The following is an 18,319-nucleotide window of genomic DNA, read 5'->3' on the forward strand; positions in this document are numbered from 1 at the left end:
AATGAAGTATGAAAATGTAGGTAAATACATGACCTTTTCACATAACTCTGAAAGAAAAAAGCATGCTATACGATACATCATATCACAGTTACATGGTAGACAAATTGTGTGGATTATAGTGTCATTTTCCTAACACACAGGAGCATATATTCTAATCAAAGAAATTAAAACACCAGGGAGTATTTTATTGATGAGTCGTTTGACTTTTTATTCTTGTAAATAAGATAAATGACAAAAATAGAATGCGAAGAATGACAAAATCTATCAAGCCGTGATACCCAGCCATGCGAGGGATCGAATTGTGTGTGTTCAAGACCATACTAATCAGCAGCTCCTAATAACAAATAAGTTCTTTAAAAAATCCTTTACATTTTAACGAAAAATGGTCACTCATTTCAATCTGCGTAATAAGTTGATTTTAGTGGTGAATATCAAATGCAAGGGCTCTGAAATACATATTTTGGAGATAAATTGAGTAGCAATAAATGCATTGATTCGTTTTCACTACTTGGTCTGCCATTATAGTGAATTAAACTCTTTTAAATCATAACATGTCATATCCTGCATTAACAGACGCGTAAACAGACAAAATTAACTAATGTAATAAATTTAGTATGAAAGATATAAACCGGTCAAATTTTACTGTCATTTAGCAACTGAACAACAACTTCAGAGAGTTCGCTTAATATCCCTTGCAATCTTAATAAAACGTTCTTTCTCACACGTAGAACTTCTGTCTCTGCCTCTAGCCTCTTGATTTCTTTTTCTGTTTTCTGATTTTCTAGCATCATTCTTTCCATCTTCAGATAATCTATGTCCATTTTCTTCTTTAAATCTGTTGGTGACTGGCGAATATCTACAATTAACATCATTTATATGTTAAGCATTAAAAATATTCTATATTAAAAATAAAAGCAAGGCATACTTAAATTCTAATTATCCGTTGAAAAATGCAGTAAATTCAAATATACAAATTAGATCAGATAAAAAAGTTTCAAACATTAATCCTAGTGATAAATAGCAGATTGGTTTGGTTGTGTGCTTTACTTGAATACCTTACTATGATAGGTGTCAAGTCTGTATCTACATCATATACAATTAAAATAGACTTTAAACAGTGTGATAACATGAGGATAAATTGCTTTGGTGCAAAGTAACTACATGATATCTATTGTATATATAAGAACAGAAAAGAATCATAATCTATGGGTTTTTTTAACTCAATGATCTACCTCTGTCACATTTAGATCCCTGGAATCCATCGACACAGGACCTACAACTTCCGTTTGTTTTATCACACGCCTCTCCATTCACACAGTTTCCGCTGCATGTGTACTGACAATTCTGACCATATCTGCCGTCGCTGCAGGCTAGAATTAAATGTATTAAATCGCGTATAAATGACAATAAAATTTGCATTTCTTATCTAAATTCAAACATTGTAGTTGTGTATGGCATGAAAAATCCACAAATAAAGATTATAGTCCATATTCTAGTATTTGTTATTTTCGCGTATGTCAACAACACATGTTAAATTTGTCCGCCATATTTTCTGACCATGATCGGTTTTTATTTTGGGACAGCCAATCAGAATTCAGATGGGGATTTAGAACTGAATATAAAAATTCCTCCATTTAGACCAGAAAAACGGGTATATATAATTTTGTTTTGTTGTGTACCCTTTTCTTAATTGATGTTTTAGAGTGGAACGATGTAAGGTTGCTTATTTTCAATAGGATTAGCGTTATCAAGTCAGTCAAAACTTCAAAGCTTTAATCCCATAAAACCACACGAGAACTGTCATGGCTGTTATAGAAGACGAATGAAAAACATGTTTGTCTGTTCTATTTGGCTTTGAATTATATACGGTTATTTTGTTGAATTGAAAATAATTTTATCTGAAGAAAGTTTAACATAAATACGATCTGTCCCCGCTACTAAGCAATATTTATATTTAATATAAATGTACTCTGATCAATGAAAAAAAAAATTACCATAATTCAAACAAGTTTGGTTATTTTAAGCGTTTAATTATGCACAAGTTTCGGCATTGTTTTTGTAAAAAAAATCACCCAAAAATTTAACTGAATTATCATAAAAAGCACACATGTGTTTTAGAGATTGATAGTAAAAGAAACGTACGTGTTTTACATTCATGGTTCCAATAACCGGGATCACATCCCTCCAGACATGTCCCGTTACCATGGTAACAGTCTGAGTTGTTGTAACAATGTCCACATATTTCTCTGCAGTTTGGTCCGTATTTACCAATAGGACAAGCTGAAAATCATTTATATATAAATGGTATGATATCAGAGTAGATGGAGTAATGGATGCATAAATGGATGGACGGACGGAGCGACCGACCGGCAGATAGGCAGACAATGTATATGTGTATACATTTAGACATTTGTAAACTAATAAACAATAAATGATCTTAGGAATGTATGCTCTTTCTTCAGTGGGTCTTACTTTGGTTGCAGAAACTCCCAATGTATCCACTCTTACAGCCATCTAAGCAGGTGCCCGTTTTTCTGTCACAGTCAACGAACCCACAGTATCGGCTACAGTTCCACTCACAATGAAGACCGTACATCCCAAGAATACAACCTGTTCATACAATTATTGATTATGTAGTCCTTACAAAATAAAAGATGTCTTTATAAATCTGTCCTATACCCAGGTATTTTATTTATTTATCTGTGTGACGTTGACTTAAAGTATAGGAAATGCTGTGTTTTTCATGGAAATTATATAAATAATATTTAGATTTTATTTCATATATACTTTGACCAAATTTTTACCAAGCACTACAAATAAAACGAAATTTCTTTTTTTTTATCAAAACTGCTTTCAAAAGCAATCTAGTTTATTTTCCTTAAGTTGTTTTATCTTACCTTTACATAGAGGAGGCTGATACCCAGAGTAAGCACAGCCAAGGATATCACATTCCCCATACTGATTTTCACAGGAAGTGTTGTTTTTACAATGGTCACATTTTTTGGAGCAGTCCTCACCATAATGTCCAGTATAACATTCTAGGATAAATAACTTGTGAAAATATCAATTAATGTCGGTTATCTGATATAAACTGAAAATGATATTTCGTCGAAGTTTTAAGGCCTACAGCGTGTCTACATAGTTATGTAGGTGGGTACCTCTACCTTGATATACGTTATAAATATCGCGGAAAGAGCTAAAACATAGTGTCTTAAGGTTCAGGTTTACCTTTACAAAGCGGAGGCTGGTATACAGGGCTAGCACACCCATTATGATCACATTCTCCATTCTGTATCCCACAGGTAGCGTTGTTCCTACAGTGGTCACATTTCTTTGAGCAGTCCTCTCCATAATGTCCAGTCTCACATCCTAAATAATGCATCTTTTTAAACAGTTTGGTTGTTAAATTATTCATTGTTTATTAACTCTAAAGTAAATGAACACCCGGTGTTGTCATTTGATGAAAAAATAATAAATACTAGCATTATACTACGGAAAACCTTATGTTATAACTCTAAGATTGATAATGCCAGTTTGAAAATATATAACCCACGCCTTATTTATCTGTTTCTTTACTTGAGAATGCTAACATTTATGTGCTTTGATGTAATTGATGATTGTATCAACATATCAGCATGGTATAAAATCTGTGACATACCAAAAACCCGAACTTCACATATTGCAAACATTGGACACATGTCGTAATCTGGATTATTGGATTGATAAATCCAGATGTATCGAACTGTCCACTCACAGTCCTTCTCTACAATGGTCGGTAGTGTGACGTTTCCTGGATCTGTATAACATGATGACTCTATAGATGGTACATTGGTATTATTGGACACACGGAGAGAGTATCCACGGAGTCTTGTTGGTCTTCCTTAAAAAAAATAGATAAAAATTTATTGAAATAAAGATGTCGGACAAACGGAAAGAGTCCCCATGGAATCCTATAGTGTTGGTATAATGTAGTATCTCCCTATGAAATCGAATTTTAATAAGAAGTGTATGACGGCATGTGTTTATTTGTTTTTTTATTTTTTTTCAGTTTTGTTCTTTACAACTTTATTCGTGAAGAAAACTATAAACATATAAGAACGCTTGGCCATGGCTTACAGAATATGATGATTAATATAATTTGGTTTGATTTAGGTATATTTCATCAAAATATGAATTATGTGATATGATGCTTACTGTCATCCCTCAACCAGAACTTGACTGATTTGACACTGTAAACTCCTCCCAGATCTATACGTAACCACGCCTCTGTAATATCTCTCCTACTATCACTATGAAAGCATCGTGACACGTCCTGATCGGTATTACCGTCCACAGTTCGTGATGCCACGTAATTTCTGTATGTTGAACTACCCACTGCTATTGTGTTGTTGTTGACATGTTGGGCTAAGAAAAGAGTGTCGTCAATTATAGGTCATAATACTTTAGTTTACTAAGTAAATTGCACTGTCTTGATCATAATACACATGCAATACTATTTAATATGTTAATAAATCATATTAATGCTATTAAACTGAATCGTGTTAACCTGGGCTCCTAATATTCTCACGTTTACAATTTTTTTTTATTATTCTTACTTGTATCTTGTAATTTTGTAGTAAAGGTCCGCGAATTTCACTAATTAAAAGGTCGTAAGATTCAATTTCAGTGAATGAGTAAACTTGAATCAGGAATCGCAATCTAGGAATCATTTCAAAGTATAACAGTATTGATAATTTTCCACATCTCATGTCACTGTCATGTATCTTCTTTTTATTTGTTTTAATACCTAAGAATACTATGTCAATTTTTTTTTTACATCTAACAATATTTTGTCAATCTTTAACATCTAAAAATCGTGTGTTTTTTTTTGTACAACTAACAACCGTAGGTCTAATTCACGTAGGTTTATATTCTACATATAACTATCGTTTGTCTAGTTTTCTAATTCCTATAATTCCTTTTTTTACATCTAACAATCATAGATCTTTTTGTATACCTAGATACTGTATCGTAGGTCTATTTTCTACATCTAACTTTTGCATGTCTTTTTAGACGGGGTCACGTGACCCTGTCTATTGGTTTACTGTCGGCCGAAGTCTCAAACCGGAAGGCACGCGTAGAACACATGAATTAAGTCTACGCATATGAAAATAGTGCAGAAAGTGTTCATGCATTTCAATAAATATGTATTATAAAAACACGCACTAAATCTTTTTAAGTCCTCTTTGTATAAACAAAATTCTTTTTAGAAAATAAACAAATAGTTTTATTGATCAAAATATTCTTGCTCGGGTTCAAATGTGGAATGGGTTACGTAACTGAATGCACAGCTCCGTAGACGATTCCGTTGGTGTACAAGCTCATTAATTAATAGAGGAGGTTGATGATGGAATCGAAATTAAAGTTCCCAAACGCAATGTGCCATTTTTGAAAAGTTGTAAATTTTATTTTGACAATCTGTCACCTTAATACTATCAAATTTCATGCGCAAGCCGAAGTAAAAATCGGGACGGGTTATACACAGATGTTTTACAAATTAAATAGGTGTTTCATTGGCTTCCAGTCTACTTGCGGTATGACCGTGTTCGTCTCTAAAGACATTTTGTACAAAGAAAATAAAAACAAGTCTGAATTTGCCTTCTCGTTCGTTGGTTCTTTAGTTGATAAAACTGAATTTAAATTTTAAACAATGCATTGTAAGCAAAATCTATAATAGATTATACATTTTGATTAGATTATACATCATATAATATATACAATCTTATCGATTGAAGAACTATGTTTAATGTTAATGTTCATGTTTTCCGGCTTAGTTGAAATCAGGCTTGGGGGGAATTACATTATATAGATAGTGACTGTTTGGGAGGGTAACAGTTAAAATTGACACCCCGAGGAAACTATTGTCAAGCGACGAAGCGGAGGTTGACAATGGTGTTCGAGGGGTGTCAATTCCAACAGTTACCCTCCCAAACAGGCAACATTTATTTTATTTTACTGAATGTCTTAGTTTTAAAGAAAATGTTCTGCTTTAATGAGAAATGACGTTAATTCTATAGCGAACCGTACGCGCATGATTTGCGCGCATGTAACAATTCGTTGTGTTACCCGTTGCAAAGTGTGTTGCTAACGCTGAGGGTAAAAGAACGGATTACCAACTGCGTTTAAACCAATCAGATTTCAGTATTTAACATGAAAGTATAATAATGTAAAATAACCCGTACGAAAATGTTGGCCGTTTTCCGGTTGGACTCAGGGTGAACTTAGACGAATTCCGGTAAAAATGTAGCCGTACTTAGGAGTATCAAAGGCGTACATGAAAAAACGCATTGAATAATAGACGGACTCCATCTTATTCATAACTGGACCTTACCTCTAGCCGTTTTCTGTTAAAGTTAACCGTATTATTTCTCACTGCCCGTTTCCCCACTTACAATCATTAAATATTCCGCCTTAACCTAGCTAATTGGCAATTCTTTGCAAGTTATAATATAAAATTTACGGCTAAAACTTGGCCAAATCGTGTTAAAGGCGCACAACAGTTCATTGTCGGTGCTATAAATAGCTTATCTTATAAACTGTATGTTGCTTTCACTCAATAAACTTTACTTCTTTCTTCAAATTGTTTAAATTTGTCCGCATATCCAAAGTCGATATTTAATATTTTCTGGAATGGGGCTGCCCGTGCACAAATCTTTTTCTTAAAATCTTCAAACGACACAAACATACAATTTGAAACAATGGTTTGTAACCTTAAATTCAAATTGATAATCTGATGACACTATTAAACAGGTTGGTTAATTTTATCTTGACCTCAATACACAGGCTGCCATTTGTAAACAGGCAAGAGCCGCAGCCTCTCCCTGTATTGCAAAGGGGCGTCAACAGGGACACTTTTTTCTATCATAATTTTAAACATGAACACACTATATTAACCGCAATGTTTAATCCATATAAAGACAGGAATGACTTATGAACACGCTAGCATATTTATTGTACTTTTAAACTGCTACTAAAATATTACTTATTAGGTTTGTTACTGACTGTTTAAAGAAATTTGTGGGGTCGGTAAAGTCCATAGAAGGCTCGGCGGAGCCGAGCCTTCTATGGACTTTACCGACCCCACAAATTTCTTTAAACAGTCAGTAACAAACCTAATAAGTGTTTTGTTTTGTCGAGGACCTAAAGTTTGATATGTAAACAAACGTTTGTGTAGAAAATCAGTTCAAATAACGTTACGTCCGCCATGTTGCGCTATAAATTTTGACGCTTGCCTTTTAAAGAAATTTGTAAGGCAGCCACGTGACGCGTTTCATCCAATGACGTCGCGACATTTTAGTCCGAGGCAAAACAAATTGTTTTACAACGGCCATCAAGCACTTGTAAACATAAAATCAGCGTTACCCCTTATCATATATCTGGCCTCAGAGGCTCGCGCTTTGTTAGTTTTGAATTTGGCAACAACGGTTATGCCTAACTTTCCTGATAATCTTTGGGTTACAAAATTTAGACATGTGTAAACCGTTATGAGGATTTTTTTTGGGGGAAATACAGTAAAAATTATTTACAGATATTTGATGTAAACCAAGTCTTATGGAGTTAGGCAAAGTGTGTGCGTTATGTGGACTAAAAGACATGAACACAAGAACCTTAATGTTAATATCGAAAGTAAGTCAAATTTTAATTATGTTCATGACTTTATCAATAATAGTACTAGAGTACAGTTAAAATTGTGCTAATTGTATGTGAAGAAAAAAAAAGTTTAAACTATTCTTCATTTAAAAAATATCAGACAGTGCGTAAATTTCACACAATGAATGAAGTATAGAAATTCCTTCATTCATTCCTTTAGTTTTGAAAGCTGTTGATAACAACTGACATTATGCTAAACAATTAAAAAACAAGGAAAGCAACACAACCAACAAGTCATTGGGAGGGTGGCAAGCTGCCTTAATCTTATATTTAAGCTGTCCTAGTATGAAAATTGAGAAACAGCCTGATAAAAATAAAACCTAGCTTAAAAGCAGAAGGACAATGGACATGGGAGACTAAAAGGTAGAATGTCAGCCATACCATTTACATGAACCCTACCAAAATCAAGTTTTGAAAGGTAAGGATTGGATCTCTTTTTATTTGCTCACATTGTTGAAAGGTATTCTTTATAATCATGATAATAACAAAAAGGTATATATGTATATTTATATATTCATATTTGATCGAGTGTTTGGTTATAAGTAATGCTTTATCAAATTACATGTATTTTTTTCAGAATATGTGAGAGAAGTATTTTTAATGATGCAATTCAAAATAGATTCGAGGAAGATCTGAGCTACTCTAGAAACTTTTCAAGGAACTACCTGTACAAAAAATGAAAACGTGGACTGTAAATCAAAAAGTTCAACTTATTATATTAAGTGGAAGGCAAACTTTAGGAAAATATAAATATATTCCACTGGCGTCGGAAGCAAATTGAAAGTGGGGGGGGGGGGGGGGGGGCTAGACTAATCCTCAGAAATATTGAGAAAAAAGTAATTCCCAAAATCATGAAAATCCTAATCCGTGGGGGGGGGGGGGGGGGGGAGGGGGGGGGGTGGAGTATACCTATACTTCCAAAAGAAAAAAAGAAAAAAAAAATTACTTACCGAATTTTTTTTTTCCAAAATCACGAAATTCCTAATCCATGGGGGAGGGGGGGGGGTATGCTTCTCAATCTAACTTCTCAATCTTTCTAGGTAAATGTAGGAACAATAATCATTCCGGCGAGAAAAAGTGTGGGGGGGGGGGGCTGAACCCTCTATCATACTATGTTTCTAGTGGTTAAGTATAACTTTCAAAAAAAAGTGGGGGGCTAAGCCCCCCTAGCCCCCCCCCCCCCCCGGTTCCCACGCCTATGTATTCTGGATGTGATGTATGTATTATGATGTGTTTAAAAAAGTAAATACACAGGAATTATAGATGGTTTTATTGTTTTTGTCTGGCTACTGAATTATAAAAGAAATGAAGGAAATGATTCCACCCCATCCGGTACTAATTTAAAAGGATTTAGTCACCGGATTCAAAAGTATAAATCAAAAGATTTTTTTTCTGTCTGTTGTAAAAAGTGTTCATCTTTACCCTAAGGCGTATTCGGACGCAACCTTGTATTAAGGCGGATTCCACATTATACTAAGGCGGATTCCACCTTATACTAAGGCGGACTCCGCCTTATACTAAGGCGGATTCCACCTTATATTTAGGTGGATTCCACCTTATTTTAGGGCGGAATCTCGCGTATTCCACCTTATATTAAAGCGGATTCCAATTAATCATAAGGTGGATTCCCCCTAAGATTAAGGCGGATTCCCTTTTGTTTTAAGGCGGATTTTTATTACCCGGAATACGCTAAATCTCATTTAAATATTTCAATTCATATACCACCAGGACACCACCCTAAATCTCTGATATTAGTTATACATTCAGAGGAATGAAAGACGGAATCCGCCTTTCAAATGTCGCCTACAGTCCGCCTTAAGTCAGGGTGGAAGTTTTCGTACGGGTATGCATTACATTACCATTACTTCATGAATTAGGGCATTAGATTACCATTACCATTACTTAATTTTCTTGAAGTAATGCATTACATTACCATTACATGAGTAAAGTAATGCATTACCATTACTTTGTGAAAAGTAAATAAGTTTTAAAAAAGTAATTTAAAACTAAATGAAGAGTTTTCGTAAATATTTTATAAATAAAACATGCTTGAAATATTTATAGGTTCATGTTCATGTTCACTATCAGGTTCAAATATAATGACTTATACAAAATTGCTGTTGCACTTGTAGTTCTCAAAGTAAGGTTGGTCCCGTAACATTTACACGCTAATGGCGGAGTTGTCAATCTCTGTTATTTATGTCTCTGATTTTCGGAGTATGATTTTTAATGAAAGGAACGGTTGTATCGTAATTTGTGTAGGTGATGCACGAGTTTACACAAAAAAGTAGAAAGTGGCGAACGGATTTATTTTTACCTATTAGTTTTGCATGAATCGCAAATGACGAAAATCGTGTCAGATAAGTCGGTCTTAAAAATCAAAATGGCGACCGTGACAAATCTTTTTATTGTCAAAGTTTATTGGAATCTTATTGTAAAAAAAATTTCTAACGTTAGGTGCCTGTGTTTGTTATCGGTATACAAATGTTCACTTAATTTGTTTGTTAATTCAGCAGTTTTAGAGTTTTCGGGGTTTTCAAAAAACTTTTATTACGGATACCGTCCGACTTGTGAATTTTCCCTTGGATCACAAAATTGAATAAATCTAATGATTAAAACTACCTACTTTGATATAGTTGTTTGATTTTCCCGGTTAGTAGTATTTTTTTTTAAAAATGTCTTTGGGGTCTTATTTTACAGAATATACCGTTGTGTCAATTTTCTACAATTATGAAGGCCGGGATTGAGTAAAATTTAGACAAAGTATCAGACAATTGCAAAAAAGGCGAATTAACATAGATTGTAACAAATAATTCAAACTCATAAATTTTGGAAGCATATTCGAGAAAATCCAGGACAATTACAAATTCAAACTTTTAAGACCCCGTCTTTCAGTACTCTTAGTACTTTGATTGTTATATCTAACTATGGTAGATCTATTTTCTACTTTTCATTAGGTATGTCTATTTTGTACATTCTTGATCATAAATCTACTGTCAACATCAGACTACCATAGATCTGTTTTCATCCAACAATCCTAAATGTATTTTTTTTTTACATATTTCTATCGTAGGTCTCACTAGTTTTGTGAGATTTAGTTTACATTTGCATGTAGATAGAGAACACATAAATGTTAGTTTGAAGTTCTATCCAAATAATGACATGTTAAATAGTGAGCACCGACCATTCTTATATTTCTTATAAACTCATTACAAATGATGTTTTAACAACCCGTGTATACTCACTATACGTCACAGTCTTGGACACAAATAAAGATAAAAAGAATACATTGAGTATCGCGGCCATTTCTCATCGTATGCAGCAAGTCTTCACACGCACACACACACACACACATAGCCAGTGTAAGCAGACTGTGCAGTATTCTAAAAATAAATGTAAGAATTGCATACAAACCGCAGCAGCCGATATTCTAGTCAGTGAGTCTCAGCAAATTGCGCGTATTATTTTGTCCTTATCTTTACACATTCAAGTACGTAATCCACACAAAAAACCCCATTATTTTCTTAGATTCACCTCCTAGATCCCCTTATCAAACGTTTTAAGCTATTTTACGCTATCAATATTTTTTTTAAAAGAGGCAGAAAGGCATAGCCCTGCATTAATAAACGCTTAGACACAAAAATAAAGATAAAAAGTTTAGTATAAAAGATATAAACCGATCAAAGTTTACTGTCATTAAGCAGTTGAACAACAACTTCAGAGAGTTCGCTAAGTATCCTTTGAAATCTTAATAAAACGTTCTTTCTAACAATTAGAACCTCTGTCTCTGCCTCTAGCCTCTGAATCTCCTTCTTTATCTTCTCATTTTTAAGCATAATTATCTCCATCTTCAAGTGATTTAGATTCATGTTAATCTCTGTAGGTGACTGACTGATATCTACAATGTATAAACTATGTAAGTAGCCCTTAATTCAACTTAATGTAATACATACTTAAACATCAACTTTCTGTCGATTAATGCAAATAATTTAGACATACATGTACAGATTTAATCAGAAATACCAAGTTACAAACATATTTTTGAATGATACATAGCAAAGTGGTTTTTTTGTTTGTTTTAATTGAATTACATATACTAGCGGAAAAAGATACAGTATGATTTTCTACTGTTTGTATTTATAAAATTTAAACAATCGATAATGGTAATGTGTTTGACAATATCGGATGGTAACCGTCCGGGTGCACGGACTTGTTCATGGTTAGTGAGCACCTGTTGTTTATTGAAGAATTTGTACGCACGAGTTTTATGGGCATACTGTTTGGAGTAAAAACTGTAAAGGATTTGTTTAAACTTTTTTGTTAAGGAAACAACTTTAGTTTCAACAAAATTTACCCCAATGTCATGCCACGACTCAACGAAAACCAACGTAATCGTGCTGTCGGGATGCTGTAAGCTGATATTGGCACAAAATACTGTAGCAAGGCACTTTGGAGTCCATTGGAACACGATCCAGTCATTATGGAAACGTTTTCAACAATCTGGTAACACTCAGGGTCGACCGCGCTCTGGGCGATCTCGTGTGACGTCACGTCAACAGGACAACCATATAAGACTTGTGCATCTGAGAAATCGTTTCCAGACAGCAAGTTTCACTGCCCGTAGGATTCCAGGGCTTCGACCAATTAGTCCAAGAACTGTGCGTAATCGTCTGCGCGAGCAAAACATTAGACCAAGACGTCCAGCAGTATCGTCATCGTATCGTCAGACTAGCGTGGTGCACACGACATATGCGATACAGATTACAGGACTGGGCCAATATTCTATTCACTGATGAATCCAGATTTCATTTAGATAGGAGTGATGGCCTTTGTAGGGTGTATCGTTGCGTTGGGAGCGTTACAAGGACGCTTGTGTTGTTCAACGTTGACAATTTGGTGGAGGTAGCGTTATGGTTTGGGGTGGAATATCTGCGCGTGAAAGGACCCCTCTTTAAATTGTCAATGGAAATCTCACCAGCGTACGCTATCGAGATGAAATTAGTCAGCGTCATGTGATACCCTTCATATAGAAACATCAAAATCGCATCACTCTGCAGCAAGACAACGCATGGCAAGACGTTGCACGTGTATTCATGGACTTGTTTGTTCAACAGAATGTTGATGTCTTGCCTTGGCCAGCTGTTTCGCCCGATTTGTCGCGGATCGAGCACGTCTAGTATAAAATGGAAAGACGTTTGCGCCGTTTACCAAATCAGCCAGTGACATTGGCTGATTTATGCCAGGCTTTAACCAACATCTGAAACAACATCCCTCAAGCTTTTCTGAACATTTTAGTGGCATCAATGAGGCGTCGCTTACAAGCATGCATGAACGCAAATGGTGGTCACACGCGTTATTAATTTTGTTAATTCAGTTTCAAATAACAGTGACTTTCGAGTGTGCTGAAATTGACGTTATTCGACGTTGACATTAATGTGTTATGAGATGTTGTTACGAATACATGTGTTAACAGTATTACAAAAAGAATAAAATGTGTTCATTAAATTTTTAAATGTTTTTTTTTTCATATATTAAATAATGCACTGTTTCTTTTTTCCGCTAGTATACTTTTCAATGTGGCCGATAAGCGTCTAAAACATATACATGTAGTATGAACAAATACTTACTACCGGGATTAAACTTGAGAAATACTGGATGATATCTACTGAATACATGCATAAAGGAGCAGCACAGATGCAGACATACTTGTTTTTTTACCATGTGATTTACCTCTGTCATATTTAGATCATTGGAATCCATTGACACAGGACCTACAACTTCCGTTAATTTTATCACACGCCTCCCCATTCACACAGTTTCCACTGCATGTGTACTGACAACTCTGTCCATATCTGCCATCGTTGCAGGCTAGAACTAATTGTTATTAAGTATTACATGTAGGAGTTAAGTTTTACTAAACATTAATGTTCGATATAAAACTCTTTGTGAAAAAAAAACATAAAACCGAATTTTGTAGAAAGTAGATAGCAGTTTCACATTTGAAATATTAACCCCTAAAAGTCTGCTAACCAAGACTAATGTAGCTGCATGATATATCCCTCTTTCCCGATTTTTGTAGAGAGTTACAACTCCATAGAATCTTCGTGTTGTGAGTGCAGGAATGATTCACGTCCACAATGAACATGGCTCAAAACGTATATAAATGACAATTACATTTGCATTTCTACCTCAAACACTGTAGTTGTGTATGGCATAGAATAATCCACAAATATCAAATATAGTTCAAATACTAGTTTGGGCTTTTTTTCATTATGGGAGCAATGCAAATTGAATTTGTCGACCATATTTCCTGACCTCCATCGGTTTTATTTTGGGAAGCCAATGGAAATTTAGGACAGGATTTTGAACGAAATATAGGACCCCCACCCCTATTTCAAATATAAACAAATTGGTAAACATGAATTTTTCACTCTATTCCCCTACCTTAAATGATGATAGAACGAGGTATAATCGCTTATTTACGGGCATTCGCCTTATCAAGCCCATCAAATTAAAACTTCAAGCGTAAATCCCATAAAACCACACGAGTCACTGTTGAACTGGTAAACATATTGGCATTTAGTATGTTGTATTTGGTTTTGAATTAAATTCGGTCTGATTGAACAACTTGAATTAAAAACAATTATTTTTCTGAAGAACGTCCAACATATATATAAACTATATTTAGATCCAAGTCAGCTGCATTAAAAAAGTTGCGCCATTATGGAGATTCTAGAGAAATGTAGCCATGACCAGAAAACGTCGGATTAAACTTTCATTAATGCTGTAATACAAGTGATGAACACAGAGCTCATTGTTAGCCCCGCTACTAAGCAATATTATTATTTGATATAATCATTAAAATGTAGCAGAAAAATGACAGGCGTATTTTGGTGATTGACAGAGTAAAATAATAAACGAGGTCTGTTAATTGTTTGTGAAAAAAAATACCCAAATATTTAATTTAATTATAATAGAAAGCACGCATGTGTTGTAGTAATTGATAGGAAAATATTTCGCACGTATTTTACAATCACGGTCCCAATAACCGCCGTCTACAAAAAATAGCATACATCATTCTAAAAGTACGTAGTACTTATACACTGTATATCCTAAATGACATGACGCTATTAAAGTTATGGACTATAGAATGAAGTGCGAAAATGTAGATAATTACACGACCTTTTCAACTCTCAAAAATAAAGCATGCTATACAATACATCATATAACAATTACATGATTGACAAATTGTGTGGATTATATTGCCATTATATAACCACACAGGAACAGATATTCCAGTCAAAGAAATCAAAACACGCGGGTGTATATTGAAGATAAGTCGTTTATTTTTTTTATTTGTGTAAATAAGATGCATGAAAAAAAATTATAATATGAAGAATGACAAAATTTATCAATCTGTGATACACAACTATGCGAGGTATCGAATTGTGTGTGTTCAAGACCATCCTAATCAGCAGCTCCTAATAACAAATAAGTTCTTTAAGAAATCCTTTACATTTTAACGAATAATGTTATATATGGAAAATGGTCACTCATTTCAATCCGCGTAGGTAATAAGGTGATTTGAGAGGTGAATATGAAATGCAAGGGCTCTGAAATACATATTTTGGAGATATATTGAGTAGCAATAAATGCATTGATTCGTTTTCACTACTTGATCTGCCATTATAGTAAATTAAACTCTACTAAATCATAACATGTCATATCCTGCATTAACAGACGCGTAAACAGACACAAAAATTATTAACTAATGTAATAAATTTAGTATGAAAGATATAAACCGGTCACATTTTACTGTCATTTAGCAACTGAACAACAACTTCAGAGAGTTCGCTTAGTATCCCTTGCAAATTTAAATAAAACGTTCTTTTTCACACGTATTACCTCTGTCCCTGCCTCCAGCCTCTGTATTTCTTTTTGTGTCTTCTGATTTTTCAGCACTATTTTCTCAATCTTCAGATGATCTTGCCAATTTTCTTCTTTAAATATGTTGGTGACTGGTGAATATCTACTTTTTATATTATATAATAATAATAATAATTGTTATAACATTAACAATATTTTGTAGTATAAATAAATGCAATGCATACTTTAACACTGATTTTCCGTCAAATACTCAAATAGTTTTGTCAAAAGTTACACAGGATGAATGACCATCTTTAAGTCCTCCTTAAAGATAGCTTAAAGGTGTTTAAAGGTAGCTTAAAGACGATCTTTAAGCCACCTTTAAGCTACCTTTAAGCTATAAGTATTGCTTAAAGGTGGCTTAAAGAAAGCGTAAAGATGGCTTAAAGGCAGCTTAAAGACTATCTTTAAGCCACCTTTAAGCCACCTTTAAGGACAACTTATAGGTCCTTAATGTCCAAACTTCTTTAAGCCACCTTTAAGCCACCTTTAAGCTACCTTTAAGCCACCTTTAAGCCACCTTTAAGCCATTAAAAAAAATTTAATTCAATATTGTGCTTAATTTCCAACAAAATGTATTAACTTTATGAAAGAAAAGGTATTAAAACGGTTTTTGTTCTAGAAAGAAAAATGAAAAAAAAACACAAAAAAAAAAACCGGCCACGGCGAGAATTGAACCCGGGACCCTTAGCTTACTAGCATCACCTCACATCCTCTGCGCCACGGCAACTTACATATCTATGAGCGTTTTTATATCCTATATATCAGTGGATATTGAATCACTGTATTGAATGTGTTTACTTGAAAAGATTTTGACAAACCATTCAGTTTGTAACAATCAATTATATCTAATTTATAAATTACATGCATGCATGTATTTAGAATGAAATACGGAACTTGGTCTTCAGTGAACAAAAATATATTATACCTTAATGGAAACCGTTAGGTTCACTATAGTAGGCTTTCTTAGTTAATAAATTTAAACCGAGTAGATATACGTTCATCTAATTTATAGCTATAAAAATGTAAGAAAGAAAATGAAATCATTTCTTTTATTAAATGCATTGATACTATTAGGGTATTTGTTCAATTTCCCGCAATTTCCCGGTTTTCATGATCGCGGCGCCGTTCCAATATGTTTAAATATTTACATGTAATTGTATGTACATGTACATGATTTTTAAACTATCAATTCTATAACAAACATAATTACCAATTACCGGTGACGTATTTACTGCATGTGGCAATTGCAAATGACTTGTACATATGATGTGCCAGGCCGGGTATATTTGACATATTTACCCTTATACATATATTTAAATAATCAACCCCTATTTATGATCACCGGTACATTAATTGATTAGCCTCAAGATTTTACTCTTACATACATGTATCGTTAATTTGTAGACGTAACATCTATGAAACCCAGAGCTAGGAAATAATACTTTGAAAATGAATTACAAATGTAAATTAACTTTTATTCACTAGACTTATCGTATACTCGTACATACTAAGATTCAACGCCTTTAGAAACCCTGACGTGCACCTGGGCACACGACACACCTGTTGTGTATATCTTGTATATTCTGTGTTAGTTCCAGGGGTTTTCTTAAGTTGGACAAACAATAGACTTTAATTAGATATACACAAACATGCACCTGGGCACACGACACAACTGCTGTGTATATCTTGTATATTCTGTGTTAGTTCCAGGGGTTTTCTTAAGTTGGACAAACAATAGACTCTAATTAGATATACACAAACGAACAAAACTATGTCTAGACAAACAAAGCAGTAATATCCTGCCCGATATAACAAAGGCAGTTGAAAGTCTTTTCATCTTTAACATGTATCTAGCAGATCTAGAGTTAGAAATAATGAAAATTGAAAAAAAAAAATACAAACCTTAAACCGATTAACAAATTAAATCATGCATTTTTGGTTCATTATCTTTATTTTGTTTAAAAACCGGATGAACTGAGAGAGAGAGAGAGAGAGAGAGAGAGAGAGAGAGAGAGAGAGAGAGAGAGAGAGAGAGAGAGAGAGAGAGAGATTTTTTTCACCGATTAATTTATAATAGGAAACAAAAATACTTTTTTAGTTTTATGCACATATTAAGATACAGAGACTGCGCTCATACCTACAATAATTTTGAAACCCCCCAAAAATTATAAAGAATTTTATAACGGCAATCTGTGTCCATCAGAGCGGTGCTGATGATTGACTTAAAGGCCACTTAAAGACAGTGTAAAGGCAGTGTAAAGAGAGCGTAAATGCCACTTAAAGATGCTTAAAGGTGGCTTAAAGGTGGCTTAAAGGTAGCTTAAAGAAGTTTGGACATTAAGGACCTATAAGCACTTGCTTAAAGGTGACTTAAAGGCGGCTTAAAGGTTGTATAGCCTTTAAGCTCCTTAAAGTCACCTTTAAGCCACCTTTAAGGACTTGCTTAAAGATGGTTTTTCGCCCTGTGTTAATTCAAACAAACAAATTTAATCAGATAAAAAAGTTTGGTTTGGTTTGGTTGTGTTCTTTCCTGGAATAAAATGCTGTGCCAGGTGACCATCATTTAAAATGAAAATAGACTTTAAATAGTGTGTAAACATGAGGATAATTAATTACGGAGGTACACAGAGACTAGATGATATCTAATGTATATTTAAAAACAGGAAGGAAGCACAATTATGTTTTTTTTTAACAAACTGAT

At 34.1% G+C, this 18,319-nt stretch overlaps 1 protein-coding gene across 1 annotated transcript; it reads right to left on the reverse strand.

Moving 5' to 3' along the window:
• Nucleotides 1-253: 253 nt before the first annotated feature.
• On the reverse strand, nt 254-11,061 carry LOC105335145 (uncharacterized). The gene is made up of 9 exons (XM_066082238.1): nt 10,935-11,061; nt 4,195-4,404; nt 3,659-3,880; nt 3,229-3,369; nt 2,898-3,038; nt 2,473-2,610; nt 2,143-2,280; nt 1,233-1,370; nt 254-856 (listed from the first exon to the last, which is right to left on the reverse strand). The coding sequence occupies exons 1-9, from the start codon at nt 10,993-10,995 to the stop codon at nt 633-635; spliced, it is 1,413 nt and encodes a 470-aa protein (XP_065938310.1). The 5' UTR covers nt 10,996-11,061; the 3' UTR covers nt 254-632.
• Nucleotides 11,062-18,319: the final 7,258 nt, after the last annotated feature.

This window comes from Magallana gigas, chromosome 1, assembly GCF_963853765.1.
Source record: "Magallana gigas chromosome 1, xbMagGiga1.1, whole genome shotgun sequence".
In the NCBI taxonomy this organism is placed as follows: Eukaryota; Metazoa; Mollusca; class Bivalvia; order Ostreida; family Ostreidae; genus Magallana; species Magallana gigas.

Excerpts from the sequence above, each read along its gene's own strand:
- LOC105335145 (XM_066082238.1), bottom strand. The coding sequence starts at position 10,995 with ATGGCCGCGATACTCAATGTATTCTTTTTATCTTTATTTGTGTCCAAG. Across the intron at positions 4,405-10,934 it reads GTCCAAGACTGTGACGTATA|CCCAACATGTCAACAACAAC; the intron begins GTGAGTATACAC and ends CTCTTTTCTTAG. Across the intron at positions 1,371-2,142 it reads GAACCATGAATGTAAAACAC|CCTGCAGCGACGGCAGATAT; the intron begins GTACGTTTCTTT and ends ATTTAATTCTAG.